General features: G+C 43.0%; 3 protein-coding genes across 8 annotated transcripts in view; 2 read left to right on the forward strand and 1 right to left on the reverse strand.

Annotated features, from left to right (window-relative positions):
- The window catches only part of SPICE1 (spindle and centriole associated protein 1), a 28,448-nt gene extending 23,372 nt beyond the window's left edge, over positions 1-5,076 (forward strand). For all 5 annotated transcript variants that reach the window (XR_013542361.1, XM_020789537.3, XM_072991712.2 and 2 more), the window contains 2 exons: positions 3,092-3,165; positions 4,396-5,076. Coding sequence is in view for 4 of the 5 variants with exons in the window: in XM_020789537.3 (XP_020645196.3) it covers positions 3,092-3,165; positions 4,396-4,449 (128 nt within the window). In the remaining variant the exon portion in view is untranslated. The remainder of the gene's footprint in view (positions 1-3,091; positions 3,166-4,395) is intronic.
- A 178-nt stretch (positions 5,077-5,254) lies between these two features.
- Positions 5,255-14,505, reverse strand: LOC110076956 (V-set domain-containing T-cell activation inhibitor 1). 2 transcript variants are annotated; one of them, XM_020789567.3, is made up of 4 exons: positions 13,751-14,505; positions 12,462-12,866; positions 7,847-7,935; positions 5,255-5,888 (listed from the first exon to the last, which is right to left on the reverse strand). In XM_020789567.3, exons 1-4 carry the CDS (start codon positions 13,809-13,811, stop codon positions 5,712-5,714), a joined length of 732 nt encoding a protein of 243 aa, XP_020645226.3. In that variant the 5' UTR covers positions 13,812-14,505; the 3' UTR covers positions 5,255-5,711. The 2 variants fall into 2 exon arrangements, with proteins under 2 accessions (XP_020645226.3, XP_072847814.2); XM_072991713.2 differs by having other exon boundaries at positions 7,651-7,935.
- Positions 14,506-19,830: 5,325 nt separating this feature from the next.
- LOC110076959 (cystatin-B) lies at positions 19,831-23,905 on the forward strand. The gene is made up of 3 exons (XM_020789572.3): positions 19,831-20,087; positions 22,597-22,698; positions 23,645-23,905. The coding sequence occupies exons 1-3, from the start codon at positions 20,019-20,021 to the stop codon at positions 23,771-23,773; spliced, it is 300 nt and encodes a 99-aa protein (XP_020645231.2). The 5' UTR covers positions 19,831-20,018; the 3' UTR covers positions 23,774-23,905.
- Positions 23,906-24,043: the final 138 nt, after the last annotated feature.

Here is a 24,043-nt window from a genome sequence, read left to right on the forward strand (position 1 = left end):
TAAATAAATGAATAAAATTGAGGCATAGGATTAATTTTGACTGGTGTCCAAGGAACCCCCCAAAGCCTTACTGTCTACAATTAGCTGCTCTAGCTTCTGTCCCACCAGTTACATTTGGTAACAGTTTCTATTTGTATTACTTGTTTCTTTTATTGGAGCCTTGCATTTCAAGTGGGTCAAGTGATGCAGCATGCTATAAAAAGTGTGTGAGGGCTGGCAGTGGAGTTCCTGCAAAGTAATCAGAGCATGTTGATTCCATAAGAGAAGTCTCTTTATTTTCTGGAAATGAAAAAAATGAAGTGAATTTACAGGAAATATGCATGGGAGTTTGAGGGGGAAGATTATGAATTCTTCTTGAAAGCTACACTATGGACTAGTGATCTAATGCAGTGGTTTTTAACCTTTTTGAAAGAAACGCCCCCTTGAGCCATTGAGGAAGTTATCACCGCCCCCCTCCCCGCAGTGATGATATCTTTCTTTCTTTCTTTCTTTCTTTCTTTCTTTCTTTCTTTCTTTCTTTCTTTCTTTCTTTCTTTCTTTCTTATTTATTTATTTATTTATTTATTTATTTATTTATTTATTTATTTATTTATTTATTTATTTATTTATTTATTTATTTATTTATTTATTTATTTATTTATTTATTTATTTATTTATTACACTTAAATCCAATGACCCCTGAAAACAAAATTCAATTCTAAGAAAATGAAATGCCCCAAAAACATTTAATGATTCAGTTGCAAGCGAATTTTAAGACGCAAAAAGAAATATAAAAAGGGCATAAAAACAAACCACAATGCAGGAACTAAAAATTTCAAGACAAAAACTCTGAAACTAAATTAAGATTGGAGGAAAATATATATTCATGCACACTGTAAAAAGGCTGCAGCCATCTTAACAGGTTTGGCTTGCTCCAGGGCCCCCCTACCGCCCCCCTTCTGCTCCAGTGCCCCCACACCGCCCCTTTTCGTTCTATCGCCCCCCTGAAAAATGAAATTGCCCCCTGGGGGGCATTATTGCCCACGTTAAGAACCACTGATCTAATGCAAGGGACCTCTTCTGGCGACTTGCAGGGGTATGTACCATGTTTTTTTCTGAAGACAGTATGAACTACATCTCCATAAGTGTATTGTGGCTGTTTTTGCTAGAAGAGGAAGTGAAAAGACTTGAAGCATACCTCTACATTTTGGGTAATAAGGAGGTTGACAACTTTCTAGAGGAGTGCCAAACACAAGGACAACACAAAGAGGAAGTTTCCAAGGAGAGGTCAGAAAACAGTAGACAAAAAATGGGGAAATATGACACACACAGAATCAGACATTCTGTGTCATTCAGACTGGATGGCTGACAGAGCCTAAGGCTGTTCCAGTGGAAGGTGACTTTGAGCCATCTGGAGAATTCCATTCCAGGCTCCACAGAACAGGACGGAGGACCTTGTTGGGAAGAGGATTTGCCAATGTCCTGTAAGGGAAATATGCAAAAACCTTCATCAGAACGCACCCACTAGAATGCTCAATCTGGATAAGCCCCAAGATTGCATTATATATCGAGAGGATGAGAAGTAGTGACACTACATTTGGTCTCTGCTCTCTTCTTATATCATAGGACATACTGGGCAAGTTGAAAGGTTTTGTAAAAAAATATAAATATGCAAAATTCATCATGGCCGAGCTTTTCTACAGCAGTGCTTTCATTCTGTCTACTGCATGTACAATCACTTTCTGCAAACACAACACCCATTTATACAATTTGCATTGAAGGGAGAGATGACTGCTATTTGTCCCAATAGAAATGATTTCCCCTTGCACGGGTGCATTAGGGACCCATTTTGGTGTGGTGCAAATAAGCAGTCCAAATCCAGATTAGGATTCCTGCCCTATAATTTGCACTGAAAACAGAACTGTTCTGTTGGAGAAAGTAATGCGTTTTCCCCCAAATTCACTTACCTTGAATGCCCTCTTAGGATTTTGCCTTGATAGCACATAAGATGCACAACACATTGATATCCAAATCCATCTTGGGTGGCTATGCTTGCAGTGTGTTATGTTTGTCTGTTGGCTGAGGTGGAATAGAAGCCCTCTTTGCAGATAGCATAGTAACTGAGGAGCACAGGCTAACTGGGAATCCTCTGAAGGCAACATTTGTCCTCTAAATCAGTGGTTCCCGACCTTTTCCAAACCGTGGACCAATTGGGGGGGTCTGTGCGCAGGGGAGCACCCTCTTGCACTCATGGGGAGGTGGGGCTCACATATGTGCGGAGGTGGGGCATCCATGTTGGCATGCAGGGGGTGGAGGCTCTGTCTCCGCAGGCCAGTCCTGCTAAGGCCATGGACTGGGACTGGGCCACAGACTGGGGGTTGGGGACCCCAGCTCTAAATCACAGTGTTTTAATCTGTGCTAAGAGTAATTGAAGTGGGTTCAGAAGTTAGTTATATGCCAACAAGTCAGAGCCAACTTATCGACTAATAGGGCTGCCAAGGTAAGTGAGACATTTAAAGGAGTGGTATTCCAGTTCTACTCCCCCAGTGAGTTTCCATGGCCAAGTGGGGATTTGAACCCTGGCTGCCAGAGTCAGAGTGCCCCCCCTTTGCAAGTACGTGCAAGTGCCCCCCGAGTGCCCTTCATGCATGTACACGAGTGCCCCCTGCTCCTTTGTCCATGTGCCCTCCCCATTAATGTGCGCATGAGTGCGGGGGTGTGTGTGCCCCGCCTTCCCCAACCAGTCTGCGGAGTTGAAAAGGTTGGAGACCACTGCACTACACCACACTGAGCTCAGGAGAGGGCAACTATAATTGATAGACATATTGAAGAAAAGTCCTGTAAGAAAATGTCTCAGATGAATTGGGTTTGTTAGAGGCACTTCATAATATCTTTCCTTGCTCTCTTTGTTGAGTTGGCTCTACTACTGCTGTTCTTGACTAGTATATCTTAACCTGAGGATCAACACTGAACTACCCCTGTCATAACAATTTAAGCGATGTGGCCCTGACACACATTTTCTGAATACACTGGGAATTTACAAAAACAAAAAACAAACAAAAAAATCAACAACCTTGTTTTCCCTCCCCTCTTCTGTCCTTTATTCCTACAGATCTACAAGGGTGTCTACCACGAAATATCTCACTGGGAAATGTACAACTGACAGGCGACATTCACAAGACGAAGGTACTTCCTTCCTCAGCAAAACTATGTGCTGCAGTCTTTCTCTCTATTAACTGTGTTAATGTAGCGCTCGCCATTCATTTGCAAGAAGGGGAGGTATCCCTAGCCTTGAGGGAACTACAGACTTTTCATAAGTACAGTGGTGCCCTGCATAGCGACGTTAATCCGTTCCGGATTAATAGTCGCTATGCAAAAACATCGCTAAATGGAACGTAAAAAGCCATATGGCTCCAAAACTCACCGTTCAGCGATGTTCCTCCATAGTGCCGCCATTTTCGCGCCCTTGGTAAGCGAGGGCAGGGCGTGAAAACACTTGCGACGGCCATTTTGGGCACCCGGCGACCATTTTGGAACCGACGATCAGCTGTTTAAAAAAACATCGCAATGAGAAGATCGGTAAGTGAAACACTTACTGACCATCGCAATGCGATGTTTTGCCTATACAGAACATCGCAATGCGATTGCATTAGCGATCTAAAAAATTAGATCGCTGTGTGAATTCGTCATTAAACGGTGCGCTCGTTATGCGAGGCACCACTGTATATTAAACAAAATCCATAGGGGAAGCAGTGGGGACAAAAGAAGCTCACTAAGAATTAACTATGTTCAGTAGCCAATGGCGAGCCGGCTGGATAGCTCAGTCAGTTGGGTGTCTGACTGCAGAACCAGAGGTTGGGAGTTTGATTCCCCAATGTGCTTCCCAGAAGAGCCAACTCTGTGTGGCCTTGGGCAAGCTGCCCAGTCCCAGGGCGCCCCCAGAAGAAGGGAATGTTAAACTACTTCTGAGTACTCTCTACCTGTAAAACCCTGAACAGGGTTGCCATAATTCAGAATTCACTTACCGTCACACGTTGTTGTTAAAAAATACCAGGCACAGTCAATCAGAATTATAAACACGTTGACTGTTTGCATGTAGGGAATTTTGTAAGGCAAGAGCCAGCTCTCTTCATCCTTTCATTAGACCTGAGGTCATACAAAACTTCTTGCTGAGCTACACTCAGCAAGGGGGTAAGTCACTCTTACTCACCTTTACAGGTGAGAAACTGAAACTGAGATAACTGTGTGTTCTGAGCCACTCAACAGACTCAATTTTCCAAGTTCTCCTCCTTTCTAGCTGGCTCACACCGCTGTTCCATTGCCAGAGCTTGACCTCCTCTCCGTAAAAGAAGGGAAAAAAAGAATGGTGGTCCAAGGAGTGCATTTCAATTCACCCTTTTCTCTTCCTTCCTACAGGGTGAAAAACGAAAAGAAGAGGGTTGGTTTGCTTTGTCAACACACCTTGGGTAGTGCCGAGCCCAACCATATGAATGCAGTTGTATTTTGAATTATGTCCGTGCCATTCTGCTGGAGTTCTGGAGTCCTTTCTGCCAGAACTTGGAAGTGTAAGTGTTGCAGATGATGCTACCCTCTTTCCATGTGTATGATGACACATTTCTCAAAAGGAGGTCATATCTGTATTGTAACTGAATAGAGACCGGGCACTTTTGTGTTTTAGACTCCTTTACAGTAACATACAGCACCATGAAAGCAGCACTATATAGCTAGTGTGTGTGGATAATACCTCGTGCTATTTTTTTTATTTTACACCATCGCGGCAAGAACAGGACTGAAGTGCTTGTACATGTTACTTGCTGTGTGCAACAGCTTCCATGCCATCGCACTTCAAAGTAGGTTCCATACGGCTAGCTACACATTTGAACTAACATCTACTAGATATTCCTTGCAAGTCAAAATGGCATTGGAAGGATCCACAATTCTTTGAAATTTTTAACATAATGTGATAACAGGACATTTTGCCTGAGAATTTCTGTAAATAGTTAATGCGTTTAATTTCAGCAGAGATGGAACAATGTTTTAAACCCTATTAATTCCACTTCCAAATATTGGTTGAAAATAAAGCAGATTTTTTTCTAACATGGAGATAATTATTGGTTCGTGGACGCAACATGTTTTCACATAAGGCATATTTCTGAATTGGCGCTCATAATTTATAACCCAGAAGTTTAGATCATCTGCCCCATTCTCTGTATTTGACCAGCAGGTGGAGACATTTAAGCTCTGGTGAATTTCTGAATATAGTTTTAATGGCTAATTTATTTTTTTATTTAATTTTTACTTTTCTCAAATCACCTTCAGTTACTCCATTCTGAAAAGAAACACTGGGTAAAGTAATATAAGGATTTTTTTTATTATTCAGAAATACCAGGCACAATCAATGAAAATTATTAAAATACTGATTGGCATTGTATAACAGACATAAATCTTTACCAAAAAAACCTTAAGTATTTGTGAAGTATCAGCACAGTACAGTATGTTGTTGCTGCTGTTCTTATTCATAGACACACTTGTCTATCAGAACATGTGAAACAGGCACAGGTGGGAGAGTATGCAAAAACTACAAAACAGACAAAGGCAGCCTGTTTTATTTTGAAGAACTTTATTCAGACATTTCCAGGTTCTCTTTGAGCACAGGAACAAAATACAGTGCAAACCTTATTGCTATTTCAGGGGTGTGTGTTGGCTGCTTTTAATTTGAACATCAAATGCAATCATGAAAATAGCTTCTCCCTTTCACTATGGAGGATTTTCCCCAAGTGAGTTTTTCCTCCTTCTTGCTGCATCCAGGTACGGTGCCAAACTGAAGAATTTGTGTGGTCAAAGCTGTAGAAGTTGCTCTTTGCCAGTTGCTTTTTAATAGTGACTATACATATTATGGTACTTCCTCTCTGAAAGAAAGAACAAATCATAAAGAGTGAACTGTAAACACACTAAAATGACTTATTTTATTACCACGCTTGCCTCCTGTGCCTATATTAAGGTTAAATAGTGGAGGAAAATTGAGTAGACATGGTCTAGAGAGGCGGGGTATAAATTTAATAAATAAATAAATTTCATTAGTGTTTCGATCTTTAATTCCTCCAAGGAAAATTCTTATCTAGGTAACTAGACAGGTGCCTATTTTGAAACTGGATGTATGTGCACTCACGGTTATGTAAAATGTGTGCCAAAATGAGCCTACATGGAATTAAAAAATGAAACCAGATGGTGAGCAAGATTCTTTGCCATTGCTGCATGTTTTATCCACATTGAATATTTAGTTTGAATGCATCGCCTTGAAGACAACAACATACAGTGGTGCCTCGCTTAATGGGCGCCCCGTTTATCGATGAAATCGCATTCCGATGCACATTTTGCAATTGCTTTCGTGATCGTATTGTGATGTTTTAAATGGGGAAAAATCGCTTTGCGATGATCAGTACCCTGTTTCGCTTACCAATTATCGCATAGCGATGATTTTCCCCCAGCTGATCGGCGGTTCCAGAATGGCGACCAGGTAAAAAAAATGGCCACCTGCTGTGTTTAGGGACGGATTCCTCGCTTACCGGGCAGCAAAAATGGCTGCCGTGTGGAGGATCTTCACTTAAAGGTCAGTTTTAAGCCCCTAGGAATGCATTCAAGGGGTTTCAATGCATTCCTATGGGCTTTTTAAAATCGCATAGCGATGAAATCACTTTGCAGCGATTTTTGCTGCACCGATTAACGTTGCTATGCGAGGCACCACTGTATATTGTTCACTTAAACGATCATTCGTTTCAGTGCTTAAGGGGAAAGTGCTTATAGATAAGATCAAGAAGGCAGCAAATTGGCATGAAGATGCAGAAATGTTTATGAAAACATAAAATTCTTCTAGCAAGTTAAATCCATTTTAGGCCTCCAGATACCCTTCACCTTTTCATTTAGACCAAGAGGTCTTCATTTGTCCTTAAGCAATTGTGTGTCTGAGAAAGGAGTATGTGTTTTCTTTATAGTAAAATTATAAATAGTGGAGTTGGACAGGACCTATAAGGCCTGAAGTCTGACCCCCCTGGTCAGTGCAGGAGTCTAAATCAAAGTATAACTGACATGATTGTCTAATTTTCTCTTGAGTGCCTCCAGTGTTGTAACACTCACCACCTACTGAGGTAATTGGTTCCATCATACTGCTCTAACAGGAAGTTTTCCCTTATATTCAACTGAAATCTGGCTTCCTGTAACTTAAGCCCTTTATTATGGGCTCGCACTCTGGGATGACTGAGAGCAGATCCTGCCTCTCCTCTGTATGACTACCTTTCAAAAGTGTATCATATCTCCCCTCAGTGTTCTTTTCTCAAAGCTAAATGTGTCCAGTTCTTTTAGTCTTTCCTCATAGGGCTTGGTTTCCAGCCTCCTAGCCATTTTTGTTGTCGTCCTCTGAACTTGTTCGTTTGTTGGCATCCTCCTTAAAGTGTGGTGCCCAAAATGGACACAGTATTCAAGATGAGGCCTAACCAGTGCTGAATAGAGGTGAATTAGTACCTCACAGGATTTAGAGACTACATTTCTGTTAATGCAGCCTAAAATAACATTTGCCTTTTTTGCAAATGCATCACACTATTGGCTCATAAGGAAAGCATGTCTCAAAGGCATTTCTTTATGATTCAGTAGGGATAGCAGGATTAAATCACTAACTTGGAACTTTATGGATGGATCTAACTGGTCTGTTGAGCACGTCATCTTCCTCAATGTGACATGTGTAGATCTCATGGAGCAATACAGGGTATTTCAGGATTGACACCACTCTGTGGGACCCATCCTGCTTTTCTTCCAGGATTTCTGTAGTGGAGTAGCTTGACAGATCCTCTTCCTTGCGGTTACGCCACGTTACCTTTGGCATATGGTACCAGCCTGTTGAGATACACTTGGCCACAAGAGTCTCATCAACGGTGCTAAACTGCACCTGTGGTTCTTCAGCATCTAGTTATAATGAAGAAAAAAACAACACTATTAGTGGTGATCTAATTACAGCTGAGCAATAACTGCTCTGGAGTCTTTGAAGCAAGGAGAACAGAGCTTTTCAAAATGTATTTGCTACGCTGACTTTGCTTAATAACGTGCAGAAAAGAACAGAGCTTTTATCAGCTTGATCCACCCAGATCCAGTCTTGACTTTCAGAGAATACATTTCTGAAGGAGAAAAATAAAATAGGTGGGGTGATTTTTTTCTGATTTTTGTTTTGGTGGTTTTCTAAAACTCATCCTATAAGGGTTTCATCCACAAATGCAGTTCATTTCTGACCGACATCCATACTCTTATTCCTTGCTCTTCTGTTGCTTAGTTCCATGTTCATTCCTATCTCTTTCAAATGTTCCTGCTCTTCCAGAACTACATTTCTCTGTTCTTTTAGCAAATTTCTCTGTTCCCCAACCCTTGTCCCAGTCCTATTCTCTTGCTCCATTTTCTCACAGGATTACAGGACATTGATCAATTATTCCTCAAAAGAAGCTTCAGTGTGGTGACTTATCCTCAAGCAAGAAATGTAGGGCAGATTCCTCAGAATTGCTTTCAGAATTACTAAATGTGAAGTAATCATTCCTGAAGGGTCTCCTTCATCTCTAGTCTGATCTCTTTTCTATTCTTCAAGGAGTTAAAAATGCTAAACACAAGCTTAATATTTTTGCCAAAGCCTCTGTGACACAATACTTGGAAACAAGTCCTAATCATAATATGTTCACATATACTGTACTTTGCAGCAGCCTATATAGTAATAGTGAACTGAGTAGTGCTGGGCTGAGCAGTGAGAAAAATTGAAAAAATAATCAACAAAAATCAAGGCTATTCAGTGCTTTCCAGAAGGCACAATATATTGACCGCCAGTGAGTTACAAGTATGGGCATGTGGATAAGTGGCTTGATTTCACCCCAGCCTATAAGATTTCCTTTCTTCCTTCCTATTTTTACTCTGCCTTTCTTCTGAAAAACAGACCCAGGGCGACTTACTCATTAATTGACAGTATTCAAAGCTAAAAACAGTAAGTACATAAGCACTAAAAAGGATCAATTAACACACTACAACATAGTAAACAAAACAACTCCAAAAACACATTCAATGCAGAATAACACAACAATTCATTTAATGACTCCACTCAGGCAGCCAGGGAAAGCTTGTCTGAAAACAAAGGTCTTCACCAGCTTGTGGAAGGACAGGAAAGTGGGGCCAGCCTGGCCTCTTGTGACAAGGCATTTCAAAGTGGGAGCAGCCACAGAGAAGGCCTGCTCCTGTGTCGCCATCAGGCGCATCTATGAAGGTGGTGGGACCGAGAGAAAGGCCTACCCTGATGATCTATTCTTAACATCCAAGCAGGCTCATAAAGGGAGGCATGGTCCTTGAGACAGTTGGGCCCCAGCAGTTTAGGGCACTTTGATTTGTGCCTGAAATGGATCAGTAGCCAGTGGAGTTGCTGTAACAGGGGAGTTACATGTTCCCTGTAACCAACCCCAGTCAGCAATCTGGCTACTGTATTTTTGACCTGTTGAAATTCTCAGACAGTTTTTCAGAGTCAGCCCCAGGTAGACTGTGTTATAGTAATCCAGTTGGGATGTAACTAAATCATGTGTCACCATGGCCAGAACAGACCACTCCAGGAACAGGCACAGCTGGTTACACTAGTTTTAATTGTGCAAATGCACTGCTGGCCACCACTGAAACCTGGGCATCCATGCTTGGAGAGGATTCCAGGAGCACCCCAAAGCTGTCCACTTGTTTTTTCAGAGTAAATATAGCCTCATTCAGCACAGGCTGCATCCCTATTTCTTGATCTGCCTTTCAACTGACCAGGAGAACCTCTATCTTGCCTGGATTAAGTTTCAGTTTATTCACTTTCATCCAATCCATTACGGATACGGAACACTGATTTAGAGTCAAAACAGCTTCCTTGGATTTAGGTGGCAAGGAGAGGTAGAATCGGGTGTCGTCCACAGACCCTGAGGGACCCCTCGGGCCAGCAGCCAGAATGTCGAACAGGAGTCCCCCAGGATGACATTCTGGGTTCTCTCCTGCAGGAAGGATTGGAGGCACTGTAAAACAGTGCCTCCAAGTCCCATCCCAGAGAGATGAGCCAGAAGGATACCATGGTCGATGGTTTCAAAAGCTGCTGAGAGGTCCAGCAGAACCAACAAGAACACATTCTTCCTGTCCAGTTCCCAGTGTAGGTCATCCACCAAGGTGACCAAGGCACACTGTTCATCCTACAACCAGGTCTGAAGCCAGACTGAAATGGATCTAGATGATCCGTCTCATCTAGGAACCCCAGGAGCTGAGAAGCCACAACCCATTCCAGCACCTTTTCTAAGAATGGGATATTAGAGATTGGTTGGTAATTATTCAGTATTGTGGAGTCCAAGGAAGGTTTTGTCAGCAATGGTCTTACTATTGCCTCCTTTAAGCATGCTAAGATCCTACCCTGTTGTAGGGAGGCATTCACCACTCCCCCTACCCACTTGACCAGTCCTTTTCTGGCAACTTTTATCAACCAGGAAGGGAAAGGGTCCAGCAGGCATTTAGTAGCCTTCACCTCTCCAAGGGTCCTGCCCACATGATCAGGCTGCAGAAACGGAAACTCAGCCATTAACAAGCAGGGGCCATAAATACACTTGTAGGACCTGTATCAACAGTCCCTACGCCAGCCTTCTTCAACCTGGTGGTACCTATTTTGGAGAAGCATGACATCTAACCATGACGATTATGTAAATGTAAATTCAAAACATGGAGGGTGCCATGAAGAAGAAGGGCAAGGATATTAAAACTAGGACTACTGAAGAAGGTTTATTAGGATTGGAGAAGGTGTGCTCCAGATGACCAGCAACCTCCCTGGAAACAGTGACAATGGCAATACCTTTAAGATCACCTAGTAACCTTGACATGACTTTTCAGAGATTACACTGGGAAAGATCAAAGGACCCTTGAAGAGAAGAAACTGTCTTGGCCATCTGCTCAGGTACACATTTGAGCTTTACCTGGATGGACACACTGAAACGATGTCTGAAAAAGGATCAGCAAAACTTCTCAAGATTTCAACCTCCTACTATTCATTATAAAGTCTGAAAAACTATCTCTTGTTACTAGTTTAGCATGTGCATTATTCTACGGTATTGTTCCTTATCTTTTTGTTACATTTTTAACAAATCCCTTTGAGTGATGGCAGTGGTTTAAAATATGAAACGGTCCCATCAAAATGCATCTGATGATCCCCTTAAAATGTAACATTGCTTGTGATACAAAGAGCTTTGCTTGTGGCACAAACAAGTAGCCTCATTCCAAATAGTCATATCACTTTTGAAACACAACTTTGTTACGTCCTTTGTTAAACTTCCTCCCTCCCTGGGTAATTACATTATTGCCTACTTGTTAAGTTACCATGAACATGGCTATGACAGACCTGCAAAGGCCCACTTGCCTGCCTGTTCACATAGCTCTAGCTGGTCATGTGAGCACATGACCACACAGCTAGGCAGGCGACCGAATCCTTTGACAGAGCCACCGCTATTCCCAGATCTGCAGCTATGTGTGCAGTAAATTGAACAGGATACTCGCCATTCTCAGAGCTAACCGCTATGCAGAAAATCTGGAGAAACTAAAAATATAATAGGAAACACGAATCTGTTCAATTGTTCATCCCATCTTGTGCTCAGATTGTGTGTGTATATGGGTGTGGGTGGGTGTGTATGTAAATAATGTGTGTGTCACTGAAACATCATAATGCCTCTTGGGATCTCATGGTAAGGAAATTGAACCCTGAGAAAGTGAAGGACCCCCAAATTCTAATTGCTCTTAAGTGGGTTCCATGTGACCCATGAAACTGAAATGCTAACAAATACACATGTTCACGGTGTTGCTCAGAATTGGTCTCTATTTTGGGATAGCTGCTCCTGACAAATCAGGCTTCCTCTCCTGACAATGTTTTAGCTATCAGTGAGATGCTAAGAGATGCTTTAAAAAAACATTAAAAAGTTGCTAGCAAGGACACATCTTGAACTCGCTTCCCTCCCCAGCCTCTCCAACTCGGTGCCCTCCACCATGGTCTACCCAGAAAGTGAACGTTGCCAAATGTGCTGAAGCTTCAGCAATTCTGTAGCAAATATATCCACCTTCAGGCTCAGGTTTTTTGCCAAAGAAATCAGAAGGCCGAGGTGGCAGTCTCGATTTGGGGGGGGGGGGGGGGCGGGGGCTGCCATTCCCCAAGTCCCACAGCTGGTTTAGATTTTGGAAACTATGGCCCAAAAAGGCAACAGGGGCCATATCTGGCATAAAAAATCCACTTTAGAGATCTAGGTCACAAAGACCAGCGGTTGCAGAACAAACGGCTACCATGTACAAGAAGATGAAAAAAGCCTCCAGCCAAGTGTTTAAAGGTGGTGGGCAGAAGATCTGGGATACTAATGCACGTAAGTGCTCCCTTTTTTTTTTCACCTGTGCAATATTGGATGCTACGAAAATGTTCTTACCTTCCACAATGAGTTTCATTTTTCTTTGTCCCCTGCCTTTTGCATTTGTAGCTTTACATATGTACAGGGCCTCGTCAGAAAATTGTATTTGCTCCAATATGAGGGCCAGGCTGCCCTCGGGGATCTCCTCCTCGTCTACCCAGACTCTCCCCTCATAGAGGGAATTCCTCTCCTCCACTTGTTCCTTATTGTTGCTAAAGCTGTATATCAACTTTGGGTAAAATAGGTAAAAATCCTGGAGTCCGACCAGAAATTTGTAAAATTCCTTGTCTTCGACTTCATGTTCTTCCTTGATGTCTTCCCTCTCCCAGGAGAAAGATAAGCCATCTGTGCTGTCCACAAAGGAAAAATTACACGGCAGGGAAATGTTGTCGAATGGACGTACCCTGAATACCTCCATCGCACCTACGAGTCACAATAAACAGCTAATAGTCAGTCATAAATGCAGTTGTGTAATCAATTAAACAAGAGCCCATTGGTTTGAATCTAACATATTTAATCAATCAAAAACTTACTGGTTTGAAACTAATGTGCTGTTCACTCACTAGAGAGGTATTGATTTTCCTTGCAGAGTTACCTTTCCTTGCTAAAAGGATTGCACTAATGAAACATACAGGTGAAGTACTTTGGACACTCTGCTACATCAATGCCCAGTTTTATTGCCACTAAGCCTTTGCCATTCTTTCTTGTTTTGCAAACAGTCTATGATGTTTACCTGCTTCCCACCTTGTAAACCTGCTCCTCCAGTGTGTACATTTTAAATCTTAAAGTAACTTTCCTTTGCTGTTTAATTTGAATTGTATGTTCTATGGTTATTTCAGTGTTGTACGCTGCCCAGTGACCAGATGGGTGGTTTACAAGTCCAATCGATCAATCGATCGATCGATCAATCAATCAATCAATCAATCAATCAATAATTCTCCAATTTAGGAAGCACCAAGAACAAATAACTTTCTTTCTCACAACTGACCTTTCCTATCAGCCACACAATTCAAACATTTGAGAGGCCCAAGAAACTTTCTCAGACTGCAAGAATTTCTGGATTTTGTCCATCAGAAATTTTTGTTAAAAGTCATATTAATAAATCCCATTATCACTGCACACACTAAAAATATATCGCCCCTAGCTTTGACCTTTGAGAAGACTGGAATATTGTATCAATAGCCTTATTTAAAAAGTTTGGTACTTAATTAGCAGTGAATAAAAAGCACCTTGTTTACAATGACGTATTACTTAATTTAGATGGTAGAAGACAAGAAGCAAAGATCAGATTCAGCTACTGTACTTACCAACATGGTAGATAAGAAAGGTCTGCAGCAAAGGATAAATGAAAGCCACAAGAAACGCCATCCCTAAACAAAGCAAGCAACAAAGACCTTGGATAAGTTTCCCCCCTTCCTCAAACCCCTGGATACCACACCAATATCAGCCTTCTTTCACCTTCTTTCACCAAACACTAATTTCCCAGTGAATGATTAATTCTAACAACAGCACCACTTAGCTTCCTTGCTCCTGTGTTCCAGCACTGGCTGCCTAATCTCAGGGGGGCAAACAGTAGTTATACAATATTAGAATAGATCTCAGGTGTGCTTTCTTACCTGAGCTTATATACATTCTTACTGTGGGTCCAACTCTTCAGTCTTTAACAGTGGCTGGCGTAACAAAGAGGTTTATGTCTATCCTTCTTACAAAGGTTGTTGGTGTGTTTAGTTGGTTGGACAGAATTGGCACACAGGACTTTGATTTCCCACTGTGTCTCCTGGGAGAAGACTCAGCCTTGGGGAGAAAACAGCATATGCTCAGAGTACCCCCCCCCCACACCGAGAAGAAAAGAACCACCTCTGAATAGACTCTATATCAAGGAAACCATGTAGAGCACACAATCCAAATGAACATATTTACATATGCTCTGGATGACAGAGGGTAACTCTGAAGTCAGTTGGCAATAATACAGTATATAAACTTTGCACTGCGGTGGAGGAAGCTGTGGGAAGGTAGCTGTGGATGAGATCTTAACGTGGTTTCACTTGAGGAGGTCTCCTGCTCAAAATTAATTAATTAATTAATTAATTAATTAATTAAATCATGCATGCATGCATGCATGCATGCATGCATGCATGCATACATGCATGCATGCATACATACATACATACATACATACATACATACATACATACATACATACATACATACATACATACATACATACATACATACATACATACATACATACATACATACAACTATCCAAGAATCTCCACAAGGGATGACACTGAAAACTTTATTTCTTTGAAGGGCAGTCCTGATTTGAGAGCCTAAGGCTATCCATTCTTATGGGCAATCTTTTTTCACTCAAGTCTTTATTTTGATGTATAAAAGCACTCCATGAATGTTAATGCGTTAGGGGAGGAAAGGCATGTGGGTCCATAACAAGACCTTGAATGTCTCAATGCCCCTCCTCAGGCTCGCTTCCTCCACGGCCAGTTCACTCCGGACTGGCTCCTGGTAAGTGGAAGAGAGTCACCATTCTGCCAGTTTTCTCTTCCAGCTGAAATCCTGGCCTCATCCCTTTTGCCCTGAGTGACTGTATCAGTGGGGTAGGGATGATAGAAAATGGGAGAATGAACGAGATTGAATGTCAGCTGCTCAGCTTTAAAAGCAGGTCACAGAGGGGAGCAATAGAAGGTGGGACTATTTCTCCTGTTGGAACAAGGGGGCATTTTCCTGCTTCTTGGCTGAGGTACAGATTGAAGGAATGGAGGAGAGCATTAGGCAGTTTCTGAATACAGTCTGTGCGTGCATGTGCGAATGTTGACCTGCCTGCCTAGGTGTGCCTCTGTGTGTATGTGTCCACTTTCACGCTGGCTCTTCCTTGTCATTCCAGCTGTGCCCACTACAGGCCTTCTGCCCCATTAACCATAATTGACACCAGTCACTGCTGCTTGAAGGGATATCACAAAACATACTATAATGAGCACTGCTTTTATAGGAAGCTGGCTTATACTGAGCCAGACTATTGGTCTGTCCAGCCCAATACAGTTGACCATGATTAACAGTGGCAATCCAGGACTTCAGTCAGGATTATATGTCCCCCCCCAACCTCCCCTACCCCGAGATACAAGGGGTTGATCTTGTGACCTTCGGCAGGCAAGATGTGACCTTCTGCCACTAAGCAGCGCCACTTCTAGTTACAGCCAGCTTGCGCTTAAGACCTAGCACACCTTTTGTTTTTCCTCTAGGGCTTCACCCTAGAGAGGGATGACTGGAATTAATTACCACAGTACGACGAAATTTAATTTGCATCTAAGTGGAGAAGTGCGACACAACCTTAGCACAGTGATGTTTGGCTTGGAAACAGGAAACGTATCAAAAGTGAAGCGGAAGATAAAAAGGACATTCAAGGGAAAGTGAAGTGGGTCCAGCCTCTGCAAAATGCGTGGAAGCGCCTCAAAATCCCGAGAGTTGAAGCTGAGTGACAGACAGGTCAGGAAAGATGCCAATAAGTCTAAGAAGTCATAAGCAATATCAGTGAAACTGTTTGAGAAAATAAGGGCTTATTTCAGGAAACTCACCTGAGAACAAAAAGGAAAACAACAGTAAGGTGTAAAAGGGGGAGGAGGAGGAGAAAAGGTGCAAAACAAGAACAATGCGTGTTGAGGGGCATATTGCTAATGAAACAAAGACCAACAATTAAAAAACACGAAATACACGAGAAAGCAGGTGACTGACATGAGAGCCTGCTTATCTGTTGCAAGACAAATGAGTTAAAGAACTAATAAAGGAGGATAATAAGATTGCACAGGAGCTGAATGAATTACAGCACCTGGTTCTGGTTTCACTACATAATTTGTAGAGGATATGCCCAGGCCTTAGCTGACAGAGGACATCAGAGTGAGGAAAATAGTAATGAAAAGGGGAACGTTTCAACCTTGATGACCACCTATAAACAAACAAAGCACTAGACCCCAATTGTATTCACCCAAAATTTCTTAAATAATGCACAGATTTAATAATGGTAATTTAAATAATGCTACTAACCTTCTATAAAAATGGGTAATATGTGTCTAAGATCAGCCTCTGTATCAGTGAACCGGAAGGTGGGTCAGGTAATCTGTTTCAAAACAGGGACTAAGTATATTATAGGACAACTAGTTTAACATCTGTTTCCAGGAAATTAGTGGAAAGTATTATGAAAGATTACATTGTCAGGTAAATGGAAATGGAAACTCCATTCCTTCCTGATGCATAATATGGGGTCAACAAAGGTGGGTCATGTTTCACTAATCTTTTAGAGATCTGTGGCAAGTACGTATCTACAAGCATGCAGATGTTAGTCAAGTCCCTTGGAATTTCGAAAGCCTCCAGAGCAAATATAGTAGTCATGGGATCCTCTTATGAGTTGGCAACTGGAAAGGGAAGTAGAGATGAGTAATAAGCAATTTTTCTCCCATCGGTCGGCTGCAGACAACGCTCCTCGCCCGCCATTTTGTTCTGGGATCAGCACTTTTGAACATGTTCATAATTATCTGAATTTAAGGGTAAGCAGTGAGGTGGCCATTTTACTCACGACACCCATTCATTTCGTGTAGTTTACCTGAGAAGTGTCAGCAAAGGCATTTAATCTTAGCACTAGAGGAATGGACACTAACATAGCACACACAGTTGCAGTTTACCAGCCCATTTTCACAATGACAAGAAACAAAATCTTTGGGTGCATGATACTGTTATCTGTGTTTTAACGACAACTGTGCACAGGTGCCATTTGGATTTTCTGGAAGGTGGCAAATATGTTTTAGCATAATTTGAATTTCAGTATATTTGCTTGCATTGCTGTTATGTCTTCAGAAGTTTTTAATCAAATAAACCAACAGTATATCACAGGAATTCTAAAATTACCAATTGTGGAAAGCCACAAGTGTTTTTTACGGACATGTGGGCTAAGTTTATTTCCATTTGTCATCAGGCTTAATAAATCTGTGTCTGCAATCGATACAGTTAACACGAGCCTGGATAGTTGAAGATACAAAGAGCCCTTTTATTTGTCATGATATTTTGCTAAGTACTGGGTTGATGGCTTGATTTTTATAGGGATGATCATTCAATAATGGGAGGCCCATCTGTATTTAAAGTGGTTTGATCAGGACCAAAGCAGAATTTGTCCCCACATTAACAAGGATAAGACCCTAGTGAGGTGGGAGAACTTCTCCACCAAACTCTGTCCAAGGAAATTTGTATACAGTTGCAACCAAGGCCAGAACACCCGGATGAATATGCATAAATATATCTCCACTCTCTCAAAATGTCTGCAAATATCAGCTGTGAAAGGACTGGACTGTGATCTTTGCTCTGGTGTTGTTCGTCGTTGTTTAGTCATTTAGTCATGTCCGACTCTTCCTGACCCCATAGACCAGAGCACGCCAGGCCCTCCTATCTTCCACTGCCTCCCGTAGTTGTGTCAATTTCATGTTGGTTGCTTCAATGACACTGTCCAACCATCTTGTCCTCTGTCATCCACTTCTCCTCTTGCCTTCACACTTTCCCAACATCAAAGTCTTTTCCAAGGAGTCTTCTCTTCTCATGAGATGGCCAAAGTACCAGAGCCTCAGCTTCAGGATCTGTCCTTCCAGTGATAACTCAGGGTTGATTTCCTTTAGAATTGCTAGGTTTGTTCTCCTTGCAGTCCAGGGGACTCTCAAGAACCTCCTCCAGCACCACAATTCAAAGGCATCAATTCTTCGGCGGTCTGCTTTCTTTATGGACCAGCTCTCACTTCCATACATCACGACAGGAAAAACCATAGCTTTGACTATTTGGACTTTTGTTGGCAAGGTGATGTCTCTGCTTTTTAAGATGCTGTCAAGGTTTGTCATCGCTTTCCTCCCAAGAAGCAAGCGTCTTTTAATTTCGTGGCTGCTGTCTCCATCTGCAGTGCTCATGGAGCCCAAGAAAGTAAAATCTGTCACTGCCTCCATATCTTCCCCTTCTATTTGCCAGGAGGTGATGGGACCAGTCGCCATGATTAGTTTTTTTGATGTTGAGCTTCAGGCCGTTTTTTGCACTCTCCTCTTTCACCCTCATCAGCTGCTGTTGTTACCAGCTGTCAAGTTGCCCTAACTCATGGTGACGCCATGAATGAGGGAACTCCAAAATGACATCCTCAACAGCCCTGCTCAACTCTTGAGTTAGCGGAGCCCTCCTAACTCAAACCTGTTTTTTTCTTTCAGGAGTCAGTCCATCTTTTCTTTCTCTTTCCTGCTGCCTTCCAACTTTCCCACCATTATTGTCTTTTCCAGAGAATCCTGCCTTCTCATGATGTGTCCACAGCGGGACAGCTTCAGTTTCAACATTTTTGCTTCCACAGATAAGTTCAGGCTTGATTTGATTGGAGGCCCACACGTTTGTCTTGTATGGCAGTCTAGGGCATCTTTCATTGCTGCCCTTCTGGGCCTCAAAGTCTTCTTCTGATTTCTTGGCTGCAGTTTCCATTTGGATTGATGATGGAACCGAAGCACAGTATATAAAAATCGTTCACTATTTCAGTGTCGTCATTGTTGGCCTTAAAGTTGTGTAGTTCTTCTGTAATTTGCTCTGCTAGGGAAAACATATGCACCTGTGTATTTTTATTTTTCTACCAAAGGAAACAACCGCCTTGAGAGGAGATGTTCTGTCTATGTGGTCGCTCTGCCCAAACAGTTGGACAAGACACACGCCTCCATCACAAGACCTGGTTTTTCTGAGCTGTTCTGTCCAGATCTGGGAACTTGTGATGTGTAATGGCTCTTGTGCCACTGAGATTTCAAATTTTGCTCCTACTATTGCTTTTCTCCTACCCGATAGCCCAGCAGTATATCGCAGCCTTGAAAGTGAAATCATCCATCCCCTTAATGCATTGGGGCTCAGCCCTGCCAACTTTGCCTTTTCCCAGCCTGACTGCTTTTTCCAGCGGGTCTTCTGTTCTCGTATGTTGAAAATAAGATGGCCTCAGTTTAGTCATTTATTTATCAGGCCTCTCTTTGAAAGGTTTATAAACAATTCCCCCGAACTAAAACCCGAGTGGAAAAGGACACGAACAGCTTCATGCACTGCTTGCTGCCTTTTATTTCGGACTGAGGGCGGAGACGTGCCAGAGCCCAACGTGTGAAATCCTAGATTTCTAAGTAAAAATATAATAGTTAAAATATTAAAATATAATAGCTGGTCTTTTGTTTTCGTTTCTTTTCTTTGGATTTTGCCTGATCCGTTTGCCCAGCCTAACGCAGCCACCTCTCCCACAGCGACACCCAGATTTCACCTGGGCGTCTCCCACTCACTCCCACGGAAGCGTTTTCAAATCCGGAAACGCTTCGCTCAGACAAGGAGCGGCGTCACTCCGCTTCTTCTCCCCCCCCCCCGCGCACGCCTTCCGCCCGTCGTGCCCGATCTCCTCCTTCCTGGCGCGATCAGGTGATAGTTAGTCAGCGGATCGCCGGATTACAAAAAGGTGCGGGAAGGCCGCGGCGGGGCGTCTCCGGCTTGCGTCTCGACACCGAAGTGGGCCTCGTTTTTACCCTCCCAGAGATGATGAAGTGCGGCGGGACCAGCGAGGCCAAGCCGGCCACCGCCGAGACGCAGCAAATTGCTAAAGAGGTAAGGGAAAGGAGGAGCGGCTTCCTCGAGAGCAAACCCGCGGAAAAAGGGAACCGAGCCTCGTCCAGCGCTGGTTGCGCCGGAGCGTAAGGATGCTGGCGTCTTTGAGCGTAAAGGCGCGTTTGCCCCTTTCCCTGGTACCCGTTTGGGAAGGCGAGGCGACAGATGCCAAGGGTCGCCTGGCATGAAATTCATCAGCCCAATCCCCCCCCCCAAAAAACCCCTTTTCAAAAGATAGTAGCCAAGGGGGTTGTCACGAATGGTAAGGAGGGTCTCCCCCCCCCCCGGTAATTCGAGTGTTGTCAGAAAGACTAGGGGCATCGTCTTAACTAAAACTTTTGACCTGGCCTAAGATTGTTTTGGTGCAGGTGGGTGGGTATTTGGCGAAGTCCACCATAGTTTAAATGAGTCTGCCTTCAAGGGGGTTCAAGGCACTTGTTTTTGGCAGCTCACAAGCTTGTCTTCTCAAAGGTAGCAAGCCCCCAGGTGCAGGGTCCCTTGTCCCTTTGAGCAGAACGATCACCTCTCTGAAGGTGTGGCATGTGCCTGTCTTAGCATCTGAACCTTTTACTTATAAAAGAGTAATAATCATCATGTGCGGTCAAGTCAACTCTAACTTACCAGGATCCTTCCCTTGGTTTTTTAGGTGGAGAATATATAGCAGTTTGTTTACCCTTCCCTTCTTCTGGAGGTGCCCTGGGACTGTACAGCTAGCCCAAGGCCACCCAGCCTGGTTGTACTGGCAGGAGTCACAGTGGGGAACTGAACTCCAAATTTCTTGCACTGCAGCCAGATACCTAGTCTACTGGTTTATCTTGTTTATGAATGGATTTTTTAAAGGAGGGGTTGTTTGCCACTGAGGGGAAATACATGAAAAAAACCTCACCGCAGAAGATTTGTTTTAACATATCTAAACCTGCCTTCTATCGTACACTTCTAGGGTTAAAGCTTTATCCTATGGAGACAAGATAGGTGGTAACTTATTGCAGTGAAAGTTCAAAATATTCTGAAATCTTTCAGTTCCTCTTTTGTCCTTTCCCTCCCCCTCCCAGGAATTGCACAATTGTCTGGGACAAAAATAAAGCCTCGGGACTGGAGATGGCTGTGACTCACCCACCACATCCAAGGGCCTTTTCGGATAAGAACAAATGATTCTTGCTGGCCTTGGGCAATTTCCAAACTTCTCTAAAGAGCAGAGTGTGCAACTTTATATGTTTCTCTTGGTTTAATGCAGTCTTGGCCATGTACTATGTGGGGGTGGGGGTGGGGGTTGAGATAGCCAATGTTCAACTTCCCACATCTCATTGGTAGATGGATTCATTGTTCCAAAAATTCCTGGATGAGACGGATTATCTAGATCCCATTCAGTCTGGCTCCAAACCTGGTTATGGGAAAGAGATAGCTTTGATCATCTTAGTGGCACATCAACACAAGAACCTTGGCAAGGAGTGTACTCCAGTTGGTTCTGGATGACCTCCCAGCAGATATTCTCAAGGGCTTAAGGGTATTGTCTCTAGTTCCTCTGGGAGTGGCAAATGGATGCTTTTGTGATCTAGTGGCTGTCAGTTCCTCAAGCGCTGTCTGTTCCTCCAATCCTATTTCATGTACACAGGAAACTGCATGGAAAAGCTGTCAGGAGTTTATGGGTTCTCTGTATGCTGCTGCTGATGCTTAAGTCTCTTTCTCCTTTCCTTCTAAATCCAATAAGTTCAGTGTTTGCCCAGTTGGGTAACAGGATCTAACCGGAGAGGATCTGAGGCTGTTCACAGGTGCAATTAACCTGAACATTTATTCAAACTGCAGCAGATAAACAGGGAACAATATCCACAAAAGTGAGGTGCAGTACACGAAGAATCAAAGGCAAATCAGTGAAGTTCAGACAAAAGAATGGTACAAAATGAAGTTATAGTATGTAAAATTAGCCACCATAGCCTTTTAGAAAACATTTCTAAAGATTTCCTACATTCCATTCAGTAGGTATGCTATTCTCTTCCATAGGTCTGTAGTCCATTCCATCGGCCATACAGCTGTAGTCTAGTCCATATGTCTGTGTGCCTTCTCCGCAGGGTCTACCCTTAGACTCTAGAAGTAGAAGCTAATTAACATCGCTGTAGTTCTAAATGAGTTCTTGACGACAGTAATGACGAGGGCAAACTTGCTGAAGCATAAACCCAGTGGGACAGGTGTCAAAGAGGTAGCCACATCAACCAGTTTCAACATATATCATGAAAACAGAAAGAAAAGGACTCAGGACATCTTTGACATGGACACGTTTTATTTCAGTGCGAGCTTTTATTGACTACAACACTTTCCTGTATGTGTGAGGAGCCTCTCTTTGAAAAATAATTGGGTGTGAGATGGTGTTGGAGGTCATTTGTGGCAGCTCTTGCTCTTCCAAAAGAGTGCACTTGCATAGGAGAGCACGTGGGGCTGACGTTGTATTGGATACACAAGTGCAGTCGCTCGAAAAGCAGGCAAAACTCTCCTTTCTCTCTTTCTGTATCCTAAGGTGAAGGCACAAGTGGAAGAAAAAGAAGGCAAGGCCTTTGATGTGTTCGATGCCGTTGAGTTTAAAACACAGGTGGTGGCTGGTACCAACTACTTCATCAAGGTAGGATACCTTGCCACTAAGGCTCCATACAACACATTCCCTTTTCTTTATATATCATGGACAATACCTTGAGGATCTTTGAGGTGACCACAGCTGAAGTTGTGAGGACATTCCTTCAGGGGTAGGGGTGTGGAATGGAGAAATGTCCTTTCCTGTGAGATCACACTGATCGTCATCTACCTATGTTGGGGAGGAGAAGCCCTCTTTCTGGGCAGTGAAAGAAGAGCTGGTGAAGCACTTTGGTCAACAAGACAGTTTCAGGTCGTGACTCTGCTTACCTGTCCTCACCATGAGACAGACATGTTACAGCAACACAAGCAAACAAACAAATCTCGGCGGTGGACATTTCTGCTTGCCATTTTTGTTCCCCCGCAATGTCTTTGTGACACTGATACACAGCAGCAATGTTCTGTTTAGGCCTCAGTGGAGTTGTGATAGAATTAAAATGGAACAGGTATTAGCATTCACCACCTAGGTTAAGTGTGTGTGTGTGTGTGTGTGGTTTTGCCCCCATATATCTGCCACATGCTAAGGGAAAGCAATGCGGGATAGGGTGGAGAAACAAGATTAAAAAGGAGATGCGAAAGCTGGCACTCTGTCCTGTTAACAACTTCTTAAGAGTTATTTTGTAGCTCCACACTCTCCTGGGCTACAGAACAGCTATGCTCAGGGGCTGTTTAGTCAATTTCTTTTTCCTCCCTGTGTGGCCAGTTTACAGGGTGTGACTTCACAGTGAATGAATCTGTGTAGTCGTGCCCTCAGACTGATGGAAGTTTATTTTTTTTTAATTTAATTTATATCCCGCCTATCTAGTCGTGGTGGACTACTCTTATTTCTCGCAACAGCTGGAGGGCCAGGAACCAAACCAGCCTCCCTCTCTTGGCTTATGTGTTCTGGCTCTTCTCAGGACCTTCACTTCCCATAGCTTGTTTTTCTTACCTTCCAGGTCCATGTTGGCAACGAGGAGTACCTTCACCTGCGAGTGTTCAAAAGCCTTCCTCATGAAAACAAGCCACTGTCACTCACCAGTCACCAAAGCAAGAAAGCGAAACACGATGAGCTGGCTTACTTCTAGAATAATTGTCAGAAGTCTTCTGTTCATTCTTTTTTAAAAAAATAAATCAGTGTTTATTTTTTTCTGTAATCACTGTGCCTTGATCATATTAAATCTGTGGCATGATTATAATGTCCAAAACAGCTGATCATATACATTTGTTTTGGGTGGTTTCTATGGGTTTTTCCTCCCAGCACTGACTCATCACCATCACACCCTTTCCAAATCCTCCAAGAATGGAAACAGTTTTATGTCTTTCAAAAAACTGCTGCTGCGCGTGCATGAAAAGGT

The sequence above is a fragment of the Pogona vitticeps genome, chromosome 2 (assembly GCF_051106095.1).
Source record: "Pogona vitticeps strain Pit_001003342236 chromosome 2, PviZW2.1, whole genome shotgun sequence".
In the NCBI taxonomy this organism is placed as follows: domain Eukaryota; kingdom Metazoa; phylum Chordata; class Lepidosauria; order Squamata; family Agamidae; genus Pogona; species Pogona vitticeps.